This window comes from Mizuhopecten yessoensis, unplaced genomic scaffold, assembly GCF_002113885.1.
Source record: "Mizuhopecten yessoensis strain PY_sf001 unplaced genomic scaffold, ASM211388v2 scaffold8221, whole genome shotgun sequence".
Classification (NCBI taxonomy): Eukaryota; Metazoa; Mollusca; class Bivalvia; order Pectinida; family Pectinidae; genus Mizuhopecten; species Mizuhopecten yessoensis.
The window spans coordinates 539,946-563,583 of record NW_018407439.1 but is presented as its reverse complement, the minus strand read 5'-3'; the positions used below and the strand labels follow the sequence as shown (position 1 = coordinate 563,583).

The 23,638-nt window shown below is 38.2% G+C and overlaps 1 protein-coding gene and 1 long non-coding RNA gene across 2 annotated transcripts in view; both read left to right on the top strand.

Annotated features, from left to right (window-relative positions):
* LOC110455456 overlaps positions 1–4,595 on the top strand; it is a 4,718-nt gene extending 123 nt beyond the window's left edge. Inside the window, exons 2-3 of the long non-coding RNA XR_002463448.1 lie at positions 4,449–4,492; positions 4,570–4,595. This is a non-coding gene — a long non-coding RNA (uncharacterized LOC110455456). The remainder of the gene's footprint in view (positions 1–4,448; positions 4,493–4,569) is intronic.
* The window catches only part of LOC110455454, a 21,703-nt gene extending 1,490 nt beyond the window's left edge, over positions 1–20,213 (top strand). The window contains exons 3-9 of the mRNA XM_021505596.1: positions 9,290–9,403; positions 9,677–9,868; positions 10,279–10,500; positions 15,407–15,519; positions 16,664–16,806; positions 17,408–17,511; positions 18,505–20,213. Of these exons, the coding sequence (XP_021361271.1) occupies positions 9,290–9,403; positions 9,677–9,868; positions 10,279–10,500; positions 15,407–15,519; positions 16,664–16,806; positions 17,408–17,511; positions 18,505–19,313 (1,697 nt within the window). The 3' untranslated portion in view covers positions 19,314–20,213. The remainder of the gene's footprint in view (positions 1–9,289; positions 9,404–9,676; positions 9,869–10,278; positions 10,501–15,406; positions 15,520–16,663; positions 16,807–17,407; positions 17,512–18,504) is intronic.
* The last annotated feature ends 3,425 nt before the right edge of the window (positions 20,214–23,638 follow it).

The window sequence follows — 23,638 nt, the reverse complement described above, 5'->3', positions numbered from 1 at the left end:
TGACAGTAGGAAGGTACTATAGTGACAGTAGGAATGTACTATAGTGACAGTAGGAAGGTACCATAGTGACAGTAGGAAGGTACCATAGTGACAGTAGGAATGTACTATAGTGACAGTAGGAAGGTACCATAGTGACAGTAGGAAGGTACCATAGTGACACTAGGAATGTACTATAGTGAGAGTAGGAAGGTACCATAGTGACAGTAGGAAGGTACCATAGTGACAGTAAGAAGGTACCATATTGACTGTAGGAAGGTACTTTGGTGACAGTAGGAAGGAACCATAGTGACAGTAAGAAGGTACCATAGTGAGAGTAGGAAGGGACCATAGTGACAGTAGGGAGGTACCATAGTGACAATAGGAATGTACCATAGCGACAATAGGAAGGTACCATACTGACAGTAGGAAGGTGCCATAGTGACAGTAGTAAGGTACCATATTGACAATAGGAAGGTACTATAGTGACGGTCGGAAAGTACCATAGTGACAGAAGGAAGGTACCATAGGGGGGGTAGGAATGTACTATAGTGACAGTAGGAAAGTACCATAGTGACAGTAGGAAGGTACCATAGTCAAAGTAGGAAGGTACCATATTGACAGTAGAAAGGTACCATAGTGACAGTAGGAAGGTACCATAGTGACAGTAGGAAGGTGCCATAGTGACAGTAGGAATGTACTATAGTGACAGTAGGAAAGTACCATAGTGACAGTAGGAAGGTACTATAGTGACAGTAGGAAGGTTCTATAGTGACAGTAGGAAGATACCACAGTGACAGTAGGAATGTACCATAGTGACAGTAGGAAAGTAACATAGTGACAGTAGGAAGGGGCCATAGTGACAGTAGGAATGTACCATAGTGACAGTAAGAAGGTACCATAATGACAGTAGGAATGTACCATAGTGACAGTAGGAATGTACTAGAGTGACAGTAGGAAAGTACTATAGTGACAGTAGGAAGGTTCTATAGTGACAGTAGGAAGATACAATAGTGACAGTAGGAATGTACTAGAGTGACAGTAGGAAAGTACCATAGTGACAGTAGGAAGGTACCATATTGACTGTAGGAAGGTACTTTGGTGACAGTAGGAAGGTACCATAGTGACAGTAGGAAGGTACCATAGTGACAGTAGGAATGTACTATAGTGACAGTAGGAAGGTACCATAGTGACAGTAGGAATGCACTATAGTGACAGTAGGAAGGTACCATATTGGCAGTAGGAAGGTACCATAGTGACAGTAGGAAGGTACCATAGTGACAGTAGGAAGGTACCATAGTGACAGTAGGAAGGTACCATAGTGACAGTAGGAAGGTACCATAGTGACAGTAGGAAGGTACCATAGTGACAGTAGGAAGGTACCATAGTGACAGTAGGAAGGTACCATAGTGACAGTAGGAAGGTACCATAGTGACAGTAGGAAGGTACCATAGTGACAGTAGGAAGGTACCATAGTGACAGTAGGAAGGTACCATAGTGACAGTAGGAAGGTACCATAGTGACAGTAGGAAGGTACCATAGTGACAGTAGGAAGGTACCATAGTGACAGTAGGAAGGTACCATAGTGACAGTAGGAAGGTACCATAGTGACAGTAGGAAGGTACCATAGTGACAGTAGGAAGGTACCATAGTGACAGTAGGAAGGTACCATAGTGACAGTAGGAAGGTACCATAGTGACAGTAGGAAGGTACCATAGTGACAGTAGGAAGGTACCATAGTGACAGTAGGAAGGTACCATAGTGACAGTAGGAAGGTACCATAGTGACAGTAGGAAGGTACCATAGTGACAGTAGGAAGGTACCATAGTGACAGTAGGAAGGTACCATAGTGACAGTAGGAAGGTACCATAGTGACAGTAGGAAGGTACCATAGTGACAGTAGGAAGGTACCATAGTGACAGTAGGAAGGTACCATAGTGACAGTAGGAAGGTACCATAGTGACAGTAGGAAGGTACCATAGTGACAGTAGGAAGGTACCATAGTGACAGTAGGAAGGTACCATAGTGACAGTAGGAAGGTACCATAGTGACAGTAGGAAGGTACCATAGTGACAGTAGGAAGGTACCATAGTGACAGTAGGAAGGTACCATAGTGACAGTAGGAAGGTACCATAGTGACAGTAGGAAGGTACCATAGTGACAGTAGGAAGGTACCATAGTGACAGTAGGAAGGTACCATAGTGACAGTAGGAAGGTACCATAGTGACAGTAGGAAGGTACCATAGTGACAGTAGGAAGGTACCATAGTGACAGTAGGAAGGTACCATAGTGACAGTAGGAAGGTACCATAGTGACAGTAGGAAGGTACCATAGTGACAGTAGGAAGGTACCATAGTGACAGTAGGAAGGTACCATAGTGACAGTAGGAAGGTACCATAGTGACAGTAGGAAGGTACCATAGTGACAGTAGGAAGGTACCATAGTGACAGTAGGAAGGTACCATAGTGACAGTAGGAAGGTACCATATTGACAGTAGGAAGGTACCATAGTGACAGTAGGAAGGTAGCATATTGACAGTAGGAAGGTACTATAGTGACAGTAGGAATGTACCATATTGACAGTAGGAAGGTACCATAGTGACAGTAGGAAGGTACCATAGTGACAGTAGGAAGGTACCATAGTGACAGTAGGAAGGTACCATAGTGACAGTAGGAAGGTACCATAGTGACAGTAGGAAGGTACCATAGTGACAGTAGGAAGGTACCATAGTGACAGTAGGAAGGTACCATAGTGACAGTAGGAAGGTACCATAGTGACAGTAGGAAGGTACCATAGTGACAGTAGGAAGGTACCATAGTGACAGTAGGAAGGTACCATAGTGACAGTAGGAAGGTACCATAGTGACAGTAGGAAGGTACCATAGTGACAGTAGGAAGGTACCATACTGACAGTAGGAAGGTACTATAGTCACAGAAGGAAGGTACCATATTGACAGTAGGAAGGTACTATAGTGACAGTAGGAAGGTACCATATTGACAGTAGGAAGGTACCATAGTGATAGTAGGAAGGTACCATAGTGACAGTAGGAAGGTACTGTAGTGACAGTAGGAAGGTACCATAATGACAGTTAGAAGGTACCATAGTGACAGCAGGAAGGTACTGTAACGAGAACCGACCGGGATTGATTAAATACTGGTTTCCTAGAACATAAAGCAAAACACGGTTCAAACAGTTGATACAATGTATTTACAATGCATAATTAGTACATAATATACAATATTCATCACACAAAATCAGAATGGCTCTCTCTCTCTCTCTCACTATCAACTCGCTAACGAATGACATGTAATATGTACCCAAATATATAACTAACTAATAATACAAAATGTCATATCAACACCCTAAAGTCTCTGTAGCTTGTTGGACACTGTTGTGTCGTCTCCAATGTTGAAGCCGCCGTCCTCCCTTAGACTTGTCCAATCTCAGTGAAGTCCCCTCCAAGCTCAAAAACACAAATAGAACGTAGCGGGTCACACAGATCCAGCCGGTACAGGTCACACAGACCAGTGAAACATAAACAGGTCACTCAGACCAGTCAACTGCAGGTCACACAGACCAGTCAACACTCAGTCACACAGACTAGTTGGACACAGGTCACACAGACCAGTCAATGTACGGGTATAAAGTGTTACCCTCTCCATGGCCACACAGGTTCAGGTAAGTATATACAGTAATATGTCACACAGACCAGCCAAAGACAAGGGTATTAGGTTTTACCCTTTCCATGACCACACAAGTACAGGAAGGTATATATGTAGGTGAAGGGTTTCTCTGGGAACGTTCAGTATCACGTCATCGGGATCCGATAGTTGTGGAGTACCAAAATGACCATCTGTATTTGGCCTTCCGTTACACGAACGTCGACGGCCCAAGGACGAAAAGCTACAATATACGTATGCCTTAATTAAATAGCTATTATACACGTAACGATAGTATTATACTGGTATACTATTTAATTACAATTATTGATTAAGACCATATAATCTATATCTGAACTGGTCCCATATAGTATTTAAACAGTAATGCTAGCACTAAACATTTGATTATGCTGAACAAAGCTAACAGTGCTATTGTTCACGCTTTACCTGGTCCCATATACACGCATATATACACACCCCGTGCGCTCACAGTACCGGGTACGCATACATTCATACCAGGTAAAATACACCTTTATACAGCACTTATCAGGACCAACGCCTGTATATGAATCAATACATTTGCTATAATAAATCTGATAAAACTTAAACAAGTTTAAACTTACCGCAGGCAGCTATTTGCGCTCCAACAATCACTACACGGTCCGCATCCGTAATGTCCGCCCTTCTCTCCTGTAGTACACTTATTAGCGCTTGCGTAACTTACCTGTTAAAGTTACCTGGCTGGAAATCGCGCGATATTCAAACACTGATATTTACAATTTATATACACCCTGTCAAAATGGCATGTGACAGGTACCATAGTGACAGTAGGAAGGTACCATAGTCACAGTAGGAAGGTACTATAGAGGTACCATATTGGCAGTAGGAAGGTACCATAGTGACAGTAGGAAGGTAACATAATGACAGTAGGAAGGTACTATAGTGACAGTAGGAAGGTACAATTGTGACAGTAGGAATGTACCATAGTGACAGTAAGAAGGTACCATAATGACAGTAGGAAGGTACTATAGTGACAGTAGGAAGGTACCATAGTGACAGGAGGAAGGTACCATAATGACAGCAGGAAGGTACCATAATGACAGTAGGAAGGTACCATAGTCACAGTAGGAAGGTACCATAGTGACAGTAGGAAGGTACCATAATGACAGTAGGAAGGTACTATAGTGACATTAGGAAGGTACCATAGGGACAGTAGGAAGGTACCATAGTGACAATAGGAAGGTACCAGAGTGACAGTAGGAAGGTACCAGAGTGACAGTAAGAAGGTACCATAGTGACAGTAGGAAGGTACCATAATGATAGTAGGAAGGTCCCATAGTGACAGTAGGAAGGTACCATAATGACAGTGAAAGGTACCATAATGACAGTAGGAAGGTACCATAGTGACAGTAGGAGGAAGGTACTATAGTCACAGTAGGAAGGTACCATATTGACAGTAGGAAGGTACCATTGTGACAGTAGGAAGGTACCATAGTGCCAGTAGGAAGGTACCATAATGACAGTAGGAAGGGACCATAGTGACAGTAGGAAGGTACCATAGTGACAGAAGGAAGGTACCATAGTGACAGTAGGAAGGTATTATAGTGACAGTAGGAAGGTACCATAATGACAGTGAAAGGGACCATAATGACAGTAGGAAGGTACCATAGTGACAGTAGGAATGTACTATAGTGACAGTAGGAAGGTACCATAGTGACAGTAGGAATGTACCATAGTGACAGTAGGAATGTACCATAGTGACAGTAGGAGGGTACCATAATGACAGTAGGAAGGTCCCATAGTGACAGTAGGAATGTGCCATAATGACAGTAGGAAGGTACCATAATGACAGTAGAAAGGTTCCATAGTCACAGTAGGAAGGTACCATTGTGACAGTAGGAAGGGACCATAGTGACAGTAGGAAGGTACCATAGTGACAATAGGAAGGTACCAGAGTGACAGTAGGAAGGTACCAGAGTGACAGTAAGAAGGTACCATAGTGACAGTAGGAAGGTACCATATTGACAGTAGGAAGGTACCATTGTGACAGTAGGAAGGTACCATAGTGCCAGTAGGAAGGTACCATAATGACAGTAGGAAGGGACCATAGTGACAGTAGGAAGGTACCATAGTGACAGAAGGAAGGTACCATAGTGACAGTAGGAAGGTATTATAGTGACAGTAGGAAGGTACCATAATGACAGTAGAAAGGTTCCATAGTCACAGTAGGAAGGTACCATTGTGACAGTAGGAAGGGACCATAGTGACAGTAGGAAGGTACCATAGTGACAATAGAAGGTACCGTAGTCACAATTGACTGATGCCATAGAAACAGTAGGATGGTCCCATAGTCACAATTGACTGATGCGATAGTGACAGTAGGATGGTCCCATGGTCACAATTGACTGATGCCATAGTGACAGTAGGATGGGTAGGAAGGTACTATAGTCACAGTAGGAAGGTACCATATTGACAGTAGGAAGGTACCATTGTGACAGTAGGAAGGGACCATAGTGACAGTAGGAAGGTACCATAGTGACAATAGAAGGTACCGTAGTCACAATTGACTGATGCCATAGAAACAGTAGGATGGTCCCATAGTCACAATTGACTGATGCGATAGTGACAGTAGGATGGTCCCATGGTCACAATTGACTGATGCCATAGTGACAGTAGGATGGGTAGGAAGGTACTATAGTCACAGTAGGAAGGTACCATATTGACAGTAGGAAGGTACCATAATGACAGTAGGAAGGTCCCATAGTGACAGTAGGAAGGTACCATAATGACAGTGAAAGGTACCATAATGACAGTAGGAAGGTACCATAGTGACAGTAGGAGGGTACCATAATGACAGTAGGAAGGTACCATAATGACAGTAGAAAGGTACCATAGTCACAGTAGGAAGGTACCATTGTGACAGTAGGAAGGTACCATAGTGACAGTAGGAAGGTACTATAATGGCAGTAGGAAGGTACCATAGTCACAGTAGGAAGGTACCATAGTCACAGTAGGAAGGTACTATAGTGACATTAGAAAGGTACCATAGTAACAGTAGGAAGGTACCAAAGTGACAGTAGGAAGGTACCATAGTGACAGTAGGAAGGTACCATAGTGACAGTAGAAGGTACCGTAGTCATAATTGACTGACGCCAGTGACAGTAGGATGGTCCCATGGTCACAATCGACTGATGCCATAGAAACAGTAGGATGGTCCCATGGTCACAATTGACTGATGCCATAGTGACAGTAGGATGGTCCCATGATCACAATTGACTGATGCCATAGAAACAGTAGGATGGTGCCATGGTCCCATTTAACTGTTGCCCTAGTTATGATAAGAAGGTACCACAGTCTCAATAGACCGGTGCTTTAGTGACAGTGAGATAGAACGATAGTCACAATACTATGGTGCTATAGTGACCGTGATATAGAACGATAGTCACAATACAGGTACCATAGTGACAATAGAAGGTACCGTAGTCACAATTGACTGATGCGATAGTGACAGTGAGATTTTAACAGTCACAATAGACTGGTGCTATAGTGACAGGGAGATAGTACAATAGTCAGAATACAGTGGTGATATAGTGACAGGGAGATAGTACAATAGTCAGAATACAGTGGTGATATATGACAGGGAGATAGTACAATAGTCAGAATACAGTGGTGATAGATGACAGTGAGATAGCACGATAGTCACAATAGACCGGTACGATAATGACATTGGGATACTACTATAGTCACAATACAGCCCTGCTATAGTGACAGGGAGATAGTACAATAGTCAGAATACAGTGGTGATAGATGACAGTGAGATAGCACGATAGTCACAATACAATGGTGCTATAGTGACAGTGAGATAGTACAATAGTCACAATACAGTGGTGATATATGACAGTGAGATAGTACGATAGTCACAATACAGTGGTGCTCTAGTGACAGTGGGATAGTACGATAGTCACAATACAGTGGTGCTATAGTGACAGTGAGGTAGTACAATAGTCACAATACAATGGTGCTATATGACAGTGAGATAGTACGATAGTCACATTACAGTGTTGATTTAGTGACAGTGAGATAGTACGATAGTCACAATACAGTGGTGCTATAGTGACAGTGAGATAGTACGATAGTCACAATATGGTGACGATGGTACAGCGGTCACACTAGACTGGTGCTATAGTGACAGTGAGATGGTGCCATTGAATTCAAAAGACTGGTACTATAGCTACAGTACGATGGTACCGCGGTCACAATAGACTGGTGCTATAGTGACAGTTAGATGGTGCCATTGAATTCAAAAGACTGTTACTATAGCTACAGTACGATGGTATCGCGGTCACAATAGACTGATAGTGACAGTGAGATGGCACCATGGCAACAACAGACTGATAGCATAGTGCCAGTAGGATTGTGTCATAGTGACAGTAGGCTTATACTAGAGTCATACTTTATCAAGTTTTAAGTATTTTATTTTAACACCAGTAGAAAAGATCATTATCACTGCCAGCTTTATTTAACTACTTTGTAGCTTTTGTGACAATGGAAGAAAAATGTTGATCGCCATTGTCAACTTTCATAGTGTAATGGCAACAACTGGTGTCGCACTGGTAAAGGGTTTGTATCACTAAAATAATAAAGTCAATTTTTTTATCATTTCAACTTAATAATTTAGATATATTGGTGCGTCTGTTTCGGCAGGATTGGCCTGATTACTCAGACTGCGCATTAAACATATATGTAGCCATAACTGTATTAACATCAAAAGTAAAACGAATTTCAATATGAATTACAAACATGGAACAAATAATATGATTCATTATTGAAAGAGATATACTGAGGTATATGAATGAGTGGTTAATTGCTGTAATAAATTTGTAATTAAATTACTATTTTTAAGATTGAAGAAAGAAATCAACCATGGAAAAAACACACAAATAAAAGTTATAGATGATAAATGTATATATATATATCATTACATACATTGTAAAAGAAAAAAGGAAACAAAAAAGGAAAGACGATGAAATTGCTGAGTGGCGAGCACTTAACATGTAAATAAGAATTATATGTATTGATATACTCACGTACACACTTTTCTAAATATTCTTAAAGATACGGGATATTAACTATGTAAAATTGTTCTTAAGCTACGTATGAGTCAACCATATAATAGTCAAAATAATTCAATACTGAGTACTAAACATGATCAGGAAAAAATAGCATTGTCTTTGTCAGCCAATTTTATCGTACTACTACTACTAATCTTGTGTCACGTTGAGAGAAAACAGTTGTAGTTGGCCATCATTGTCAACGTGTACACAGGAGTGATAGCAAACAAAATGTCGCAACGATAAAGGACTGGTATGAAAGTTAAAATTATTCTCATCAAGCCTCCCTTTGTATAGTACGGCCATTTTGATTGATTTCGAGTGTTGTTTTTTCTGCTGACAATACATTGGATTTGGTAATGATATCTATATCAGATCATTCCCTAGGGCAGCATGACAGGTACGTTTTAACTTACTGGGATTGATAATCAACCATGTTGCTACAGAAAACATACAAATAAAAGATTTGATGTCGACATTATCCTATACAGAATCTAATCTTCTGACAATAAGTATTAACTTATGCTAGCCTTACTTTTTCAGGACTTATCTATACCCAGATGATCCATCAATTGTCTGCCCTTTTCCAACAAAGACTCGCTGCTTTGGAATATATTCCAGCTTCTTTTCAACTAGCACAAGCGCGCGGAATGTTGTGTGAGTCATAACGTAAGATAATAAGTTTAATTTATGAAAAGTTAAAACTTATCAAATTATATTTACGATTATCTTTTAGTTGACGTAGAAATTGAAAGTGTACGCTAAAGGAGTATACCAGTCATGCACGAATTGTAAAGAAGGACACATTTGAATGACCATTGCATAAAAAACAAGATGTAATGGATTTGATAAATTAATGAATAATGGAAAAATCGAATAAATGCATTTTTATTCAATATAACAAAATTAATTATATGTTAATTTGTACAGACAACATCACTGAAGCAGAACCGCTAGCTGAAGCTGGACCTGTCAACTATCGACGACAAGAACTCGATCGGACGGTTGACTACCTGCAAGATCATCATATCCTCAGTTTTGACGAATCAGCAGGTCGATACAACATACACGGAATACTTAAAGATTGCATCCGGGTATCTAACATCATATGTGATAAGCGAAGTATGTATGAGTACGTGTTTTGATATTCCCTTATTTCTGAAATTTACTGATCTCATGCTTGTTCCAAACTGTATAACAAACACTAGAAATATGAAGTCAGGAAGTCCCTATTTTAATCAGTTAGTACTGGAATATACAGAAATTTCAAAGAAGAAAATATTTTTGCAGTATCATATATGGCCATTTCGTCTATTAGGGAATCATTGCTGAAACTAGGGGTTGAAAAAAAGGAAAATTTTCGTCTGAAGTGTTACGAAATATATGCAGAAAAAGACATGACATAAGGGGGAAAGTTCCGTTAAATCCCTTTGCTACATTACAACTTGCAACTGATGTATACGATACAGGTACAATCCTGCAACAACAAATCTGTATTTTATTTTTATCATTTCTTGTTTTATATGTAACAGAAGTAAGAGATCGCTATTGCCGTGTGTTTGCCAACGTCCTAAAAAGCATAAGCTCCAAACTGGACACAGTAGAGTACACACAAGCGCTTGAACAGCTCAGCCATGAGTTTCCAAACCTACAGAAGCTTCTCAGTGACGTAGAGTACAGTAATGGCGACACGTACCACGTGTTTGTGGATCTCGTGGCTTCGTCTACCCAACTTCTCCACAACTATATGGGAGGTATATTTATATAAAGTCCTCTGTATTCGTTGTGACCGTTACTGATGGCAATGGTGACTCGGTGGATAGCTCACTCGCTTTCCACCAAGACGACCGGGGTTCGATTCTCCGAACGGAACCGAAACGTGTATGGGTCACCTGCCCGACTACGTTGGTTTCCTCCGCGTACTCTGGTTTCCTCCGCCATAAAGCTCCCCTGTGCTTTACCATCCGGGCCAACAAGAGAGATAACTTAAGTTTATATAACGCGTTTCACGTTATTGTAAAATATTTATTTATAATCAATGTCTTCAATATCATTACTGTAGACACTAAAAACTGTAAACGGGAATGACAGAGACTGACGTTTACCATTAGACTGTAAACACTAAAAACTGTAAACGGGAATGACAGAGACTGGCGTTTACCATTGAACTGTAAACACTAAAAACTGTAAACGGGAATGACAGAGACTGACGTTTACCATTGAAATTCATGTTCACTTTGTACGGATTATGGACGCCAATGATTTAACAAGCCATCAATGTGTATACGTTATACTCCTAGGACACAAAAGTCATTTCTCCTATCCGTTAACATTAGCACCAGTTGTATATCCGTTAACATTAGTACCAGTTGTATATCCGTTAACATTAGTACCAGTTGTATATCCGTTAACATTAGCACCAGTTGTATATCCGTTAACATAAGTACTAGTTGTATATCCGTTATCATTAGCACCAGTTGTATATCCGTTAACATAAGTACCAGTTTTATATCCGTTATCATTAGCACCAGTTGTATATACGTTAACATTAGTACCAGTTGTATATCCGTTAACATTAGCACCAGTTGTATATCCGTTAACATTAGTACCAGTTGTATATCCGTTAACATTAGTACCAGTTGTATATCCGTTATCATTAGTACCAGTTGTATATCAGTTAACATTAGTACCAGTTGTGTATCCGTTAACATTAGTATCCGTTAACATAAGCACCAGTTGTATATCCGTTAACATTAGCACCAGTTGTATATCCGTTAACATTAGTACCACTCGTATATCCACTAACATTAGTACCAGTTGTATATCCGTTAACATTAATACCAGTTATATATCCGTTTACATTAGCACCAGTTGTATATCCGTTAACATTACTACCAGATGTATGTCTGTTAACATTAGTACCAGTTGTATATCCATTAACATTAGTACCAGTTGTATATCCGGTAGCAATAGCACCAGTTGTATATCCGGTAACAATAGCACCAGTTGTATATCCGTTAACATTATCACCAGTTGTATATCCGTTTACATTAGCACCAGTTATATATCCGTTAACATTAGCACCAGTTATATATCCGTTAACATTAGTACTAGTTGTATATCCGTCAACATTAGTACCAGTTGTATATCCGTCAACAGTAGTACCAGTTGTATATCCCTTAACATTAGTTCCAGTTGTATATCCGTTAACATTAGCACGAGTTGTATATACGTTAACATTATCACCAGTTGTATATCCGTTTACATTAGCACCAGTTATATATCCGTTAACATTAGTACCAGATGTATATCCGTTAACATTAGTACTAGTTGTATATCCGTCAACATTAGTACCAGTTGTATATCAGTTAACATTAGCACCAGTTGTATATACGTTAACATTATCACCAGTTGTTAGTACCAGTTGTATATCCGTTAACATTAGTACCACTCGTATATCCACTAACATTAGTTCCAGTTGTATATCCGTTAACATTAGAACCAGTTGTATATCCGTTAACATTAACACCAGTTGTATATCCGTTAACATAAATACCAGTTATATATCCGTTTACATTAGCACCAGTTGTATATCCGTTAACATTCGTACCAGTTTTATATCCGTTAACATTAGCACCAGTTATATATCCGTTAACATTAGTACCAGATGTATATCAGTTAACATTAGTACCAGTTGTATATACGTCAACATTAGTACCAGTTGTATATCCGGTAGCAATAGCACCAGTTGTATATCCGGTAACAATAGCACTAGTTGTATATCCGTTAACATTAGTACCACTAGTATATCCACTAACATTAGTACCAGTTGTATATCCGTTAACATTAACACCAGTTGTATATCCGTTAACATAAGTACCAGTTGTATATCCGTTAACATTAACACCAGTTGTATATCCGTTAACATAAATACCAGTTATATATCCGTTTACATTAGCACCAGTTGTATATCAGTTAACATTAGCACCAGTTGTATATACGTTACCATTATCACCAGTTGTATATCCGTTAACATTATCACCAGTTGTATATCCGTTAACATTAGTACCAGATGTATATCCGTTAACATTAGTACCAGTTGTATATCCGTCAACATTAGTACCAGTTGTATATCCCTTAACATTAGCACCAGTTGTATATCCGTTAACATTAGCACCAGTTGTATATACGTTAACATTAGCACCAGTTGTATATCCGTTAAAATTAACACTAGTTGTATATCCGTTAACATTAGTACCAGTTGTGTATCTGTTTACATTAGCACCAGTTGTATATCCGTTAACATTAACACCAGTTGTATATCCGTTAACATAAGTACCAGTCGTATATCCGTTAACATTAGCACCAGTTGTATATCCGTTAACATTAGTACCAGTCGTATATCCGTTAACATTAGCACCAGTTGTATATCCGTTAACATTAGTACCAGTCGTATATCCGTTAACATTAGTACCAGTTGTATATCCGTTATCACTAGTACCAGTTGTATATCCGTTAACATTAGCACCAGTTGTATATCCGTTAACATTAGTACCAGTTGTATATCCGTTAACATTAGCACCAGTTGTATATCCGTTAACATTAGTACCAGTTGTATACAAAAGAGCAAGAGAATACTCAAGTTTCCTTCAAAATCAAAATCGTTAAAACTAAGTTGAACAAAGTAAAACCAAATATCCTTGAAAAACGTACTAAGAGAACAAGCCCAGATGTTTCGGAAGGGTAAGCATCGTTTGCTTCATAGACGACATCCGCCATGTAAATCTAGGTCAAATCCAAGTAATGTCACGACCTCGTAGCCGAAATAAAGTATTGACAAAAAATCAAAAAGACACATTCATGAGGATATATAAAAACATTGATTTTCATATTACACAATTTATTTTAGAATATTTCATTAAGAGATAATGAGGACAACCATAAACTTGTCCATGGCCTTAACCAACCTGCATCGTTGGAACCTAGGTTATATCAAAGAAGTCATTATGATACCCGTAGCAAGCTATTAGATCATTAATTCATTATGACATGTTAACACAGTAGTTTATAGAAACATGCATGTTACCATCAAGAAAGGGAAGTTGACGATTTAAAAGGCGACATCGTTTTGATTAACGTAAAGCTTACTGTTCAGCCATTTCTTCTGCTTATGCTGTAAGTAAAGATTCAGGAAAGTAGCTGAAGCAGAATATTCTTGCAGTGCCCTTGATTTAAGTTCAGGAGGGTATGTCTTGCTGTTAAAAGACATCGCATCGTCGATATATCTGTATGTAAAATTTAAGGCTGCTACCAGTCCTGTGAGGCACATCAATAAATTCAGCCTCATATGATAAAAAATACAAGTCGGCCATAAGAGAGGCACAGTTTATTCCCATAGAAATGTCTACAGTCTTCTTGACAATCTTGCCACAAAACTCAACAAACATATTGTCACCCAGGAACTCAACCATCCCACAATTTATCCTCAACATATTTTCGTTTGGTATTTGTTAGTGTTTTTGAGAGAAAAAATGGTCCAGTAAAGTCAATGTCATATATGTATATCGTCGTTCTTCGTTCTTGGGAACGAGAGCTGCACTTTGGTATGCGATTGTGTAAAGAGTCACAAAGTCAAAGGGTCTGATAGAAGGAACATTTCTTAAAAGAGAATGTTTAAGATTGATAAAAAGAATGTTTTGAAATCTTCAAAATCCACATTCCATTAATTCCCCTCTGACGTATACCATTGTAACCCTGTTTAAGGGTACTAATTAAATGTCAGTCAGACGTTTGGATAATGGCTTGGTCGAGTACCTAAAACGAGAGTGGTAAACGTTAAGTATACGGACTCTTGAGCATGTTTGGAATCCAGTACAGACGAAGCAGGTCCGTATCCTTAGCATTGATGGGTTATTCGGAAATATTGTAATAAATAAATGTGATATGCTAGTATTTCGTCTTCGATAAATTTGAAATTATGTAGATCGGGTTTCCTTGCAAGCCAAGATCTAATGACAAAGCAATCAGGGTACTTAATAGTGTTTGCAGACAAATCGGAAGTTATTAGATGCCTTGTCAGTAGACACAACTACACACGTATCATGTAGACCTATGAGTGTGGTTTGCACATCGGGGTCAAGAAATGTTTATTTTTGTTTTCATTTTGGATTTCAATCAGCCAGTTCCTTTTTGAATATTGACACTATGGGGTTAACAGAAACAATGGCGCTCCAGCAGTGTTAATTTACGCTATAGATATTACAGAAACCTGTGTGCCTTCCTTTATTTTAAAGTTAAAACATCGGAATAACCGATACCAATGCTCTTTAGTAAATGTTAATAATTATGATATCAACTCCAAACCATGGTCCTCACTTTGAACGTTTATTTTTACTGTTCGGGTTTTATTCTGTGATCCTAGTTCGAAATATGTTATTTCATAATTGCAATAAAAATGAAGAACGAAAATGTTACTTTCTCAAACGAAATTGAAACTGATGTGAACATCGCAAATAGTATGCATAGGGAAGTGCTGTACCTTAATTGATGTCTACCATACTCCTCGGGATGATCCGCCAGTTTAACATATATAGAATGTATGTTTACCTGGTTATACTTAACTAGTACGTGTGCCTTTAATAACATGTATGTATCTTTCAGATGAGAGTGTCTCGTTTTACAGTAAATGCCTAGAGATAACGCCACAGTTCGGACGACCTGGGGACGAGGCTACACTGCGGTGTGGATACGGCAAAATGCTGACAGTTGAAAGGGTATATGTACATGTATTATTGCAATACTAAGAAATGTTTGGTGTTTTTTTCACATGCTCTGTAGCGTAAACATTCCAGGAAATTGTATTGATACATGAAATTTAGTTTTTTCATGATATTGGTCAAGATCTGTACACTAAAAAGCTAGCTTAGAATTAGTAATGTAAACCGCAAACTTAAGTTCGATGCAAATAATCATGTAAAAATGCAATTTATCAAGTATGCTACACTATTTTTGCAGATTATATTTCAAGTANTTGTTTTTTTCACATGCTCTGTAACGTAAACATTCCAGGAAGTTGTATTGATACATGAAATTTAGTTTTTTCATGATATTGGTCAAGATCTGTACAGTAAAAAGCTAGCTTAGAATTAGTAATGTAAACCGCAAACTAAAGTTCCATGCAAATAAACTTTATGAATTTTAATAGCATCATTAGTACAATACCGAGAGGCTGGAAGAGAATGATTAGAGATTATGGAAAAAATATTAATAATGTTGCACATGATAATTTAAAGAAATTGAAAAATATTGAAAAACCGTCTAAATATTTTTATAATAAAATCATGTCTACTGTATTGATTTATCCTCAACAATCCCATGAAAGGTGGCACACTATCTTAGATATTTCTCTGAACCAAGACGAATGGGGAAAAATTCACTCAAATCCCTTTTACGAGACAAAATTAAAAAATATATATCTTTAATGCGACAATACCACAAAATCCCTGACTGGGAAAGTTGTAAAATATTTATAAAAAATTATAGAAATTTAGACCTATATTCTGTCTACATGATGTCTCAAAATGCAGCGAACAAGACCCGGCAAAAATGGGAAAGTATCAAGCTTATTCTAGAATGAACTACTAGTACTAAACTCCTCGTTTATATTGTATTTCTTCTCCATGAACCTTTGTAAACATGTAATGCACTTATGTGACTGACGCAATAAACACATGTCAAAGACAAAAAAAAGTTCGATGCAAATAATCATGTAAAAATGCATTTATCAAGTATGCTACACTATTTTTGCAGATTATATTTCAAGTATTTTGTTTTAGATCTAGGCCATGTTTATGAACATCATAAAAAATGTGCAAATAGGAACAGTTCGTTCTCGTTACAACGTATGTTTTACTGTAGGCCAAGTTTAGTGAGGCGGAGAAGAACTACAGAACAAGTCTGGCACTGCTTGGTGATAGTCCCCTGTGTCCGACACACGTAACCATCTACTCATATCTGGGAGAAAACCTCAACCACCAGTCACGGAGATCTGAAGCGCTGGAGTAGGTTATAAGTCACGTGACTAATATGACATTAACAACAAGTATTAACGTCGAGCTGGAAATCAGCAATTCCTGTAAGCTTATTGTTAGTTGGCCTTGTGCAATCAATTGGTGTTAAATGCACATCCGATACATCTATGGAAACGTTGAATGATAATAATTACTATCATGAACCGTCCAGGTTTTTTTAAGGAGGAATCTTCATCACATTAATCACATTTTTTGTGAAAACGTACGAAGTATTAACAAAATATTAAAGTCCTTAGAAATGATTAGGTTGTATTGTCTTACACTGTTTGCGTAATGATCCAGACGGAAGTGATTGATCTCACTTCGTTTACATCCAAATCCTACTAATCTCTAATAAAAGTTTATGCATCCTGGTTTGTTCAAAAAAATATTATGGTTTGGCAATTCCTATTTCTTTAATACGAGAAAAAATTCAAGAACGATACAAGAAAAAAGGAAATGAGCTCAATTTAACATAATAGGACTCTAATGTTATCTGTCATATAAAACGTCTAAGTTGTCAAAGCCAACTGTCGTTTACATATATAAATAAACCTCTGCCAATGAGACGAATGCCATTGTGTTTTATCAGACTCCTACAGATGTCCCTAAGCATCGCTGACCAACTCGGCATGTATGACGAGGAACCCATCCTCATGACATTAATAAGCATTGGCAGGACATACGGAGAGTCAGGTAGTGTATTTCTACTCCTAGTCGTAAGGAGGGATGTCATTTTTTGAGATGAGAAATTCAATATATTAGAAATAGATGTTACATGTTTTCATATCCTATACATTTGACACACGAATTCTCAACAAGCAATATGATAAATCGAATTCGAAAACAATTTTCATTTTAATACAAAAACTCGATCTAGATATCATTGAACGTTTATTGTGTGTGCCTGGACACTTGTCTGGACTACCGGTATTCAGATATATAGCAAGACAGGTAGGTTCTCATCATGTGTCTGGAATACGTTGATAGCTTAACGGTCTAGGAAGACGTGTAGGTTGTTCAGTACTGGTAATAGAACTAGCGTAATCCTTCAATTCTACATTCAGATATATCACCGATGTTTAAAAATTGAATTCACCAAAACATTTTCCTGAGATTGAAATCAAGAATACAACAAGCTCATTCACTTCAGTCAATTTCCTCAATCTTTATTTACAACATGACTAATACAAACTTTCCCATCTTGGCCTTTCCCTTTCTTGGTGGCAACCTCCCTTCTTTCCCGACTTGCCGTGCTTACATTTGATTCGGTATTCAAGTGGGCCTTGTTCGTTGTTTTGTTGTCACTACATTGTTTGGGTATGACCTAGATGTACATGGCGCATGTCATTCAAGAAGCAGAAGACGCTTAACTTTCTATTTATCTGCATATTTTAGAATGCCCATCCTATTTTATTTAGTTTCCCCTTTTCGAGTGTTAACAAATTCTTCGTCTATCCTTACTCTTATTTCCTTATTTTTGTTCACTTAACTCGTCTCGTCATCCAAAGAAATCACAAATGAATCTAGTAAAAAAATCAGAATAAGCTTATATATTTATGATAATGAGGTTATCAAATAATGGGGTTAGGAAATAAGTATGTGAATATTGAATAGATGCTATCTGAGCCCAGTATAGAAGAAACCTATAAATACTTGCAAATATAACGTTGTGTGCTTTTCTTCCAGAACTCCGTGACGAAGGAGAGCGCTGCTTGAAGGAAGCACTAAGACGAAGCATCAACAGATTCGGGACAAAGAATAATAGAATAACCTCACAGTGCTATAACAGTTTAGGCTCTCTTAAACAAACGGGTCAAGACTACGATGCTGCATTGGAATATTTCTCGGAAGCACTTGACATAAGAACAACGATTAAGGAGGGAGTACATGCCACTGTGGCATCTCTCAACAACGTGGCACTACAGAAATCCGTGCATGGAGACAACAAAACAGCCATGGAGATGTTGTACCAGGCGGAATTAACGCTGGCCAGGACCCCGGGGGTTCACGAGTTAGGTCGTCTGGCAACTCTAGAAAACTTGGGTCGGATGAATCATCGTATTAGAAATTACAATACTGCCATTCCCTACTTCAATGAGGTTCTGACAATACGTGACGTAGAAACTCCCAGAAACGTAAACGTTATGGAAATGTTAGAACTACTGGCCGGGTCTTACGTGGTACAGGGGCGATACAGAGAGGCTGTAGCCATATGGGAGAGGTCAATAGATATAACACCAGTGGTTCAAATGGCGTTTCCCGGGTATCAGCTGCCTCTGTATTGTTATCTAAGTTATATGGAAGTATTGGTAAAGGTTGGTGAAGTTGATAAACTGAAGGAAATCAGAAAGGAAGCTAACAAAGAGTATGGACGACTCATTACCTTACATGAACAAAACAACAGAACGGACCTGGTGAACCGCTTTAGATCCAGATACCAAGCTACAAGAAAGAGCATAATAGACAGCACTGGTTTTGATATTGCGTTTAGGTGAGGTAAACATTCCAGGCTTAACCATAGAAGGGGGTCTATAGGACCTGTATTGTTCATATGTGTCTTTGGTTACCTGAACTAAACAAGAAGTGGAAATGTTTCCCCTCAATGTACCATGGTCTCCATTTAAGATTTCTTACTGACTCAAAGGAATAAAATAAATCTTGGTCAGGGCAAAGATATGGACATTTCTATGACGTTTGGTAAAAATTGATCAGGTGACATTGAGAATTAGTCGAATCAACCAACCAGAGGACATGATAGCTATTTTAGATTTCAAAAATAAACTATCAGGGCCTGGTCAAGACCTTGAGAACGTTTTATATTTCCATTTGCCTGATAAAATTAGAATATTCAAATAAGTTCCGGTCACGCAAAGGGCAGCACAGTCATTTTAAAAGATTTTGAATCAACCCCAATGATAACAGGTTATGACATGATCATTTGCACCAAGCATCGTAAGCATTCGTTTATCTGAACTAAAAAAGTTGAAAATGCTTTTACAATATTTTCATATTGAACCCTGCCCTTCTGCTCCTTTATAACACTGAAACCCCTTCAATAAGAAAAAAATCCTTGCAAAATGACGTACACACTTATTCACCCAAACTTTAAAGCACCTAATAACATTTATTATTGTGTTTCTGATGACGCTGCAGAGTAATATTGATGGTTTTCTTTGAAATGACGTTGCCGAATAGCATTGATAATGGGATTTGTTACTTAAGCCCAACAAGATTGAGGATTGTCTTTCAAATGACGTTTTTAGGAAATTTTGATGATCATTCTGATGACTAATAGAATATTCCCCGACCCTGAGGGTGCGATAGAGAAATCTCCAACCCGAGGGGTGATGAGGTAGGGGATGATTGTTTTTTCTCCCATCCTATTATTTCAGTCACAACTCCACCGACAGTAGCGTAAACAAAAATACATGTGGGATATGAATATCGTCATTCACTTTTGATTACGTCACAATTGAACACGTGCTAATCGGCACGAGGCTATCTCCCCCTAGGGGTGACAAGCTGATCTTTCCCGGCTAAAACGGGAGACACGCCTGTGAAGGGTGGGAGACACGCCTGTGAAGGGTGGGAGACACGCCTGTGAAGGGTGGGAGACACGCCTGTGAAGGGTGGGAGAAACGCCTGTGAAGGGTGGGAGACACGCCTGTTAAGGGTGGGAGAAAGACATGTGTATTCCCGTCTTTACTTGACAAATGGTTAATTAGTCTAGATCTACACTGGCAAATCACGCGCACCTGAACAAAAGAATCGCCTCATCAGTATAAGAGCATAACCACAATACAGTAGGATCACGTCATCAATTGTGTCGCTCATTTCACGCTCCATTGATGATTTTACGATGAATTAGAATCTCCATTACAATTTTGATGAAAAAAAACCTTTCACTTGAAAGTGAAGAAGTACCTATCTAAAATTCAGTTTGTCGATACAGGAAGCTAAACAAAATTAGATTTTACTACACCATATGGTTATTTCGTCATTTATGTGCTCTGCTCATCAGTGATACTAAAGGTCAAATTAAAGGAACCACGTCTTAAGTGTTTACATATAAACTTTATTCATTTTACAACAATTATGAAACAAGTTATTTCATTAGTTATTTTAAGTGTTTCTAGCATATGTAGAATACAGCGATAAGATAAATGTGCCTATGAAATCGTTTGTAACGTTACAAAATAACAGCTTTGGCTAAAACAGGTCATCTATCATTACACTTGTTTTTCATGTGAACCGTGCCGCGAGTAAAATCCAGATACGAAGTTACGGCCAACCTTGGGGTCTGAAAGACCACCAGCAGAGGAAACCGTCTCGTTACGTTTAACAACTACTAACCAATAAAGTCAGGAAGCACCTGTTAACATTTAGTTCGTCGATGCATAGAGCCAAAGAAAGTAAACATTTTACTGTACCATAGGCTACTACGTGCTCGTTAGTGTTACTCAGGTGTTTCAATGCACATGTAGAAAACAACAAAAAAGGAAATCTGTCTTTAACCCGTTTAAAACGTTAAAAATTTACAACTTTGGTTCTTTCATATTTATTGCTGATTAGTTTGATTAATAACTTTTGATATTAACACTATTCTTAATGTATTTATTGTACCGAAAGTGTTATTTTACATGTTTGTCGCAAGAAAAGCTCCCAAGGGCTAATCTTATATTTATACGACTTTTAATAAAGTTTTTTGTTTCTTGTATTTTTGTTTGAAACTAGCTTACATGTAAACTGCGCCCGACTAAAAAGCTACAATGTTACTGATAGTCCACCAGCAGACCCAAACACTTTGTTGCGTTAAATAATTACTAGAAATACAAAGTAATGATGCACTTATTAAAAAGTAGGGTTGTCGATGCAAAAAGCCAAACCAAGTTAACATTTTGCTGTACCATATGGACATTTTGTCCATTCAGGACGCATGAGTGGTAAAATAGTTTTTTTCAATTAGGAAATGGAGAAAAAATACAAATAATTATAGTATGATATAAGCAGAAAAAACTGTTATCAACCCTTTCTATGTCTACATTACACACGAGTTGTAAATTATATTGTGGATCTCCTTGCGACATTGCCCATTAAAAGTAATGCTTACTGTATCTATGGCTTTCCTGTGTTATATTTATAATTGTTGTTTGGTCTTTCTGATGACGTCGCAAAGTAGAATTGATGATGGCCTTTCTGATGACGTCGCAATGCAAAAGTGTTTTTCAACATTGCCGTGTAAAACTGATGACGGATTTCTGATGACGTTGGTAAGTGAGATGGAAGATCGTATTTCTAATAACGATGCCGATCAAAAAATATTTTTCCTGAAGTTAGCCTGGGTATAATGGTGATCATATTCCAATGAAGAGAAAAAGGTCGTCTTTTATAAAGATTACTTCCTTTGCCATAGATCGTTTGTGACCAAGATGTTCTCTTGTATTAGACGGTGAAGTCCTGACGAGTGCTACTTGTGCTGCATGACGCTTACTCTTTAGGAACGCCTGGTTTTGCCTTCGTTGTTAGTGGGGATAAATAACGTTTGGTTTGGTGCACCTTCGGTAGTACAATGATCCGTAACAACCTATGATTTATTTTAAATCAATAACGTAATGTTTGTTAATGTAAAAAGGTTTCCTGTAAGTCTAACCCGCGTACACTCTTTCTAGCATCGTTGTTTAGTTAAGAAAGTGTTATTATATATCATTATCGATTAAGCTGTCATGTGAATTAGGCGTTTAATGCCGATGATCTCGTAAATTGAAGGAATCGCCATTCTAATTCGTATATGATTAAACTACATTTGTTGACCTCGGAAACATTAAAAAAAGATACGGAATCACATCTACCTTTCGGGGTCACTCTTTTGTTGGTAATGCCACTAATAATCAATGTGATAACGTTCTAGGACAGTTGTGGTCACTGACGTAAATCGCTTTTAAGGATCCATGTGCAAATGTGGAATTTGTTGTCCGAATATCGTGGTTAAACTGACAAAAATAATAAAGCAAATGAATTGGAATGTATGTCACGTGGCATCTAATCGGAGTATCAATCTGTATTAGATAGCATCTGATTGGCACACCAATCTGTTTTGAGTCGCGTTTGCTCGGAGTGCAAATCTATGTTCGATGCTTTTGATTTGAAAAAAAAATTAAAAAAAATAGGGAATACGTTATTCTAAACAAAACGGTAATACCAACTCGAAATGTATACAACTTGGTAAAAAGACCACGCGTTCGGTAAAGGTAAGCGTCTTCTGCTTTATCGTAACTTTGTCCGTCAGCAGTCGACATCCAGCATCACAAACTCTTGAAAAGCGAACCAAATGCGTCACGTAAACGACGTCGTAGGTTGAGGAATTAATGAGGTTAATTAAGTATCAAGAAAAGTAAAGTTTAGGATTGAACTTACATCTTAGTATTAATTAAGCTGATCATATCTATTATATTACATGAATGTGTAATTGAAGATGTTTTCGTGTCTAGTTATATTTTATCGTGCAACAAAATGTCCCTGGTTACCTTTTAAGATATTCACTTTCAGATAACATTATATTGACAATAATCGATGTGATATCTTGAAATAATAAGAAACGTACGTGTATCGGCCGTTTATAGCCATTTTAACTTGAAATAAAGGACAATTAAGTTACCAACCGCTTTCCACATGACCAACAGAGTCAGCTTATCATTACTAAGATAAATATGATCTGGAATACGAAAATGTTGGGAAAACATTTTCCTCGAGCTAAATGAAGCGGCCTTCTTTCTGGCAACACTTCATTAAGCAATGTATGTTCCATCATAATACACGTCCA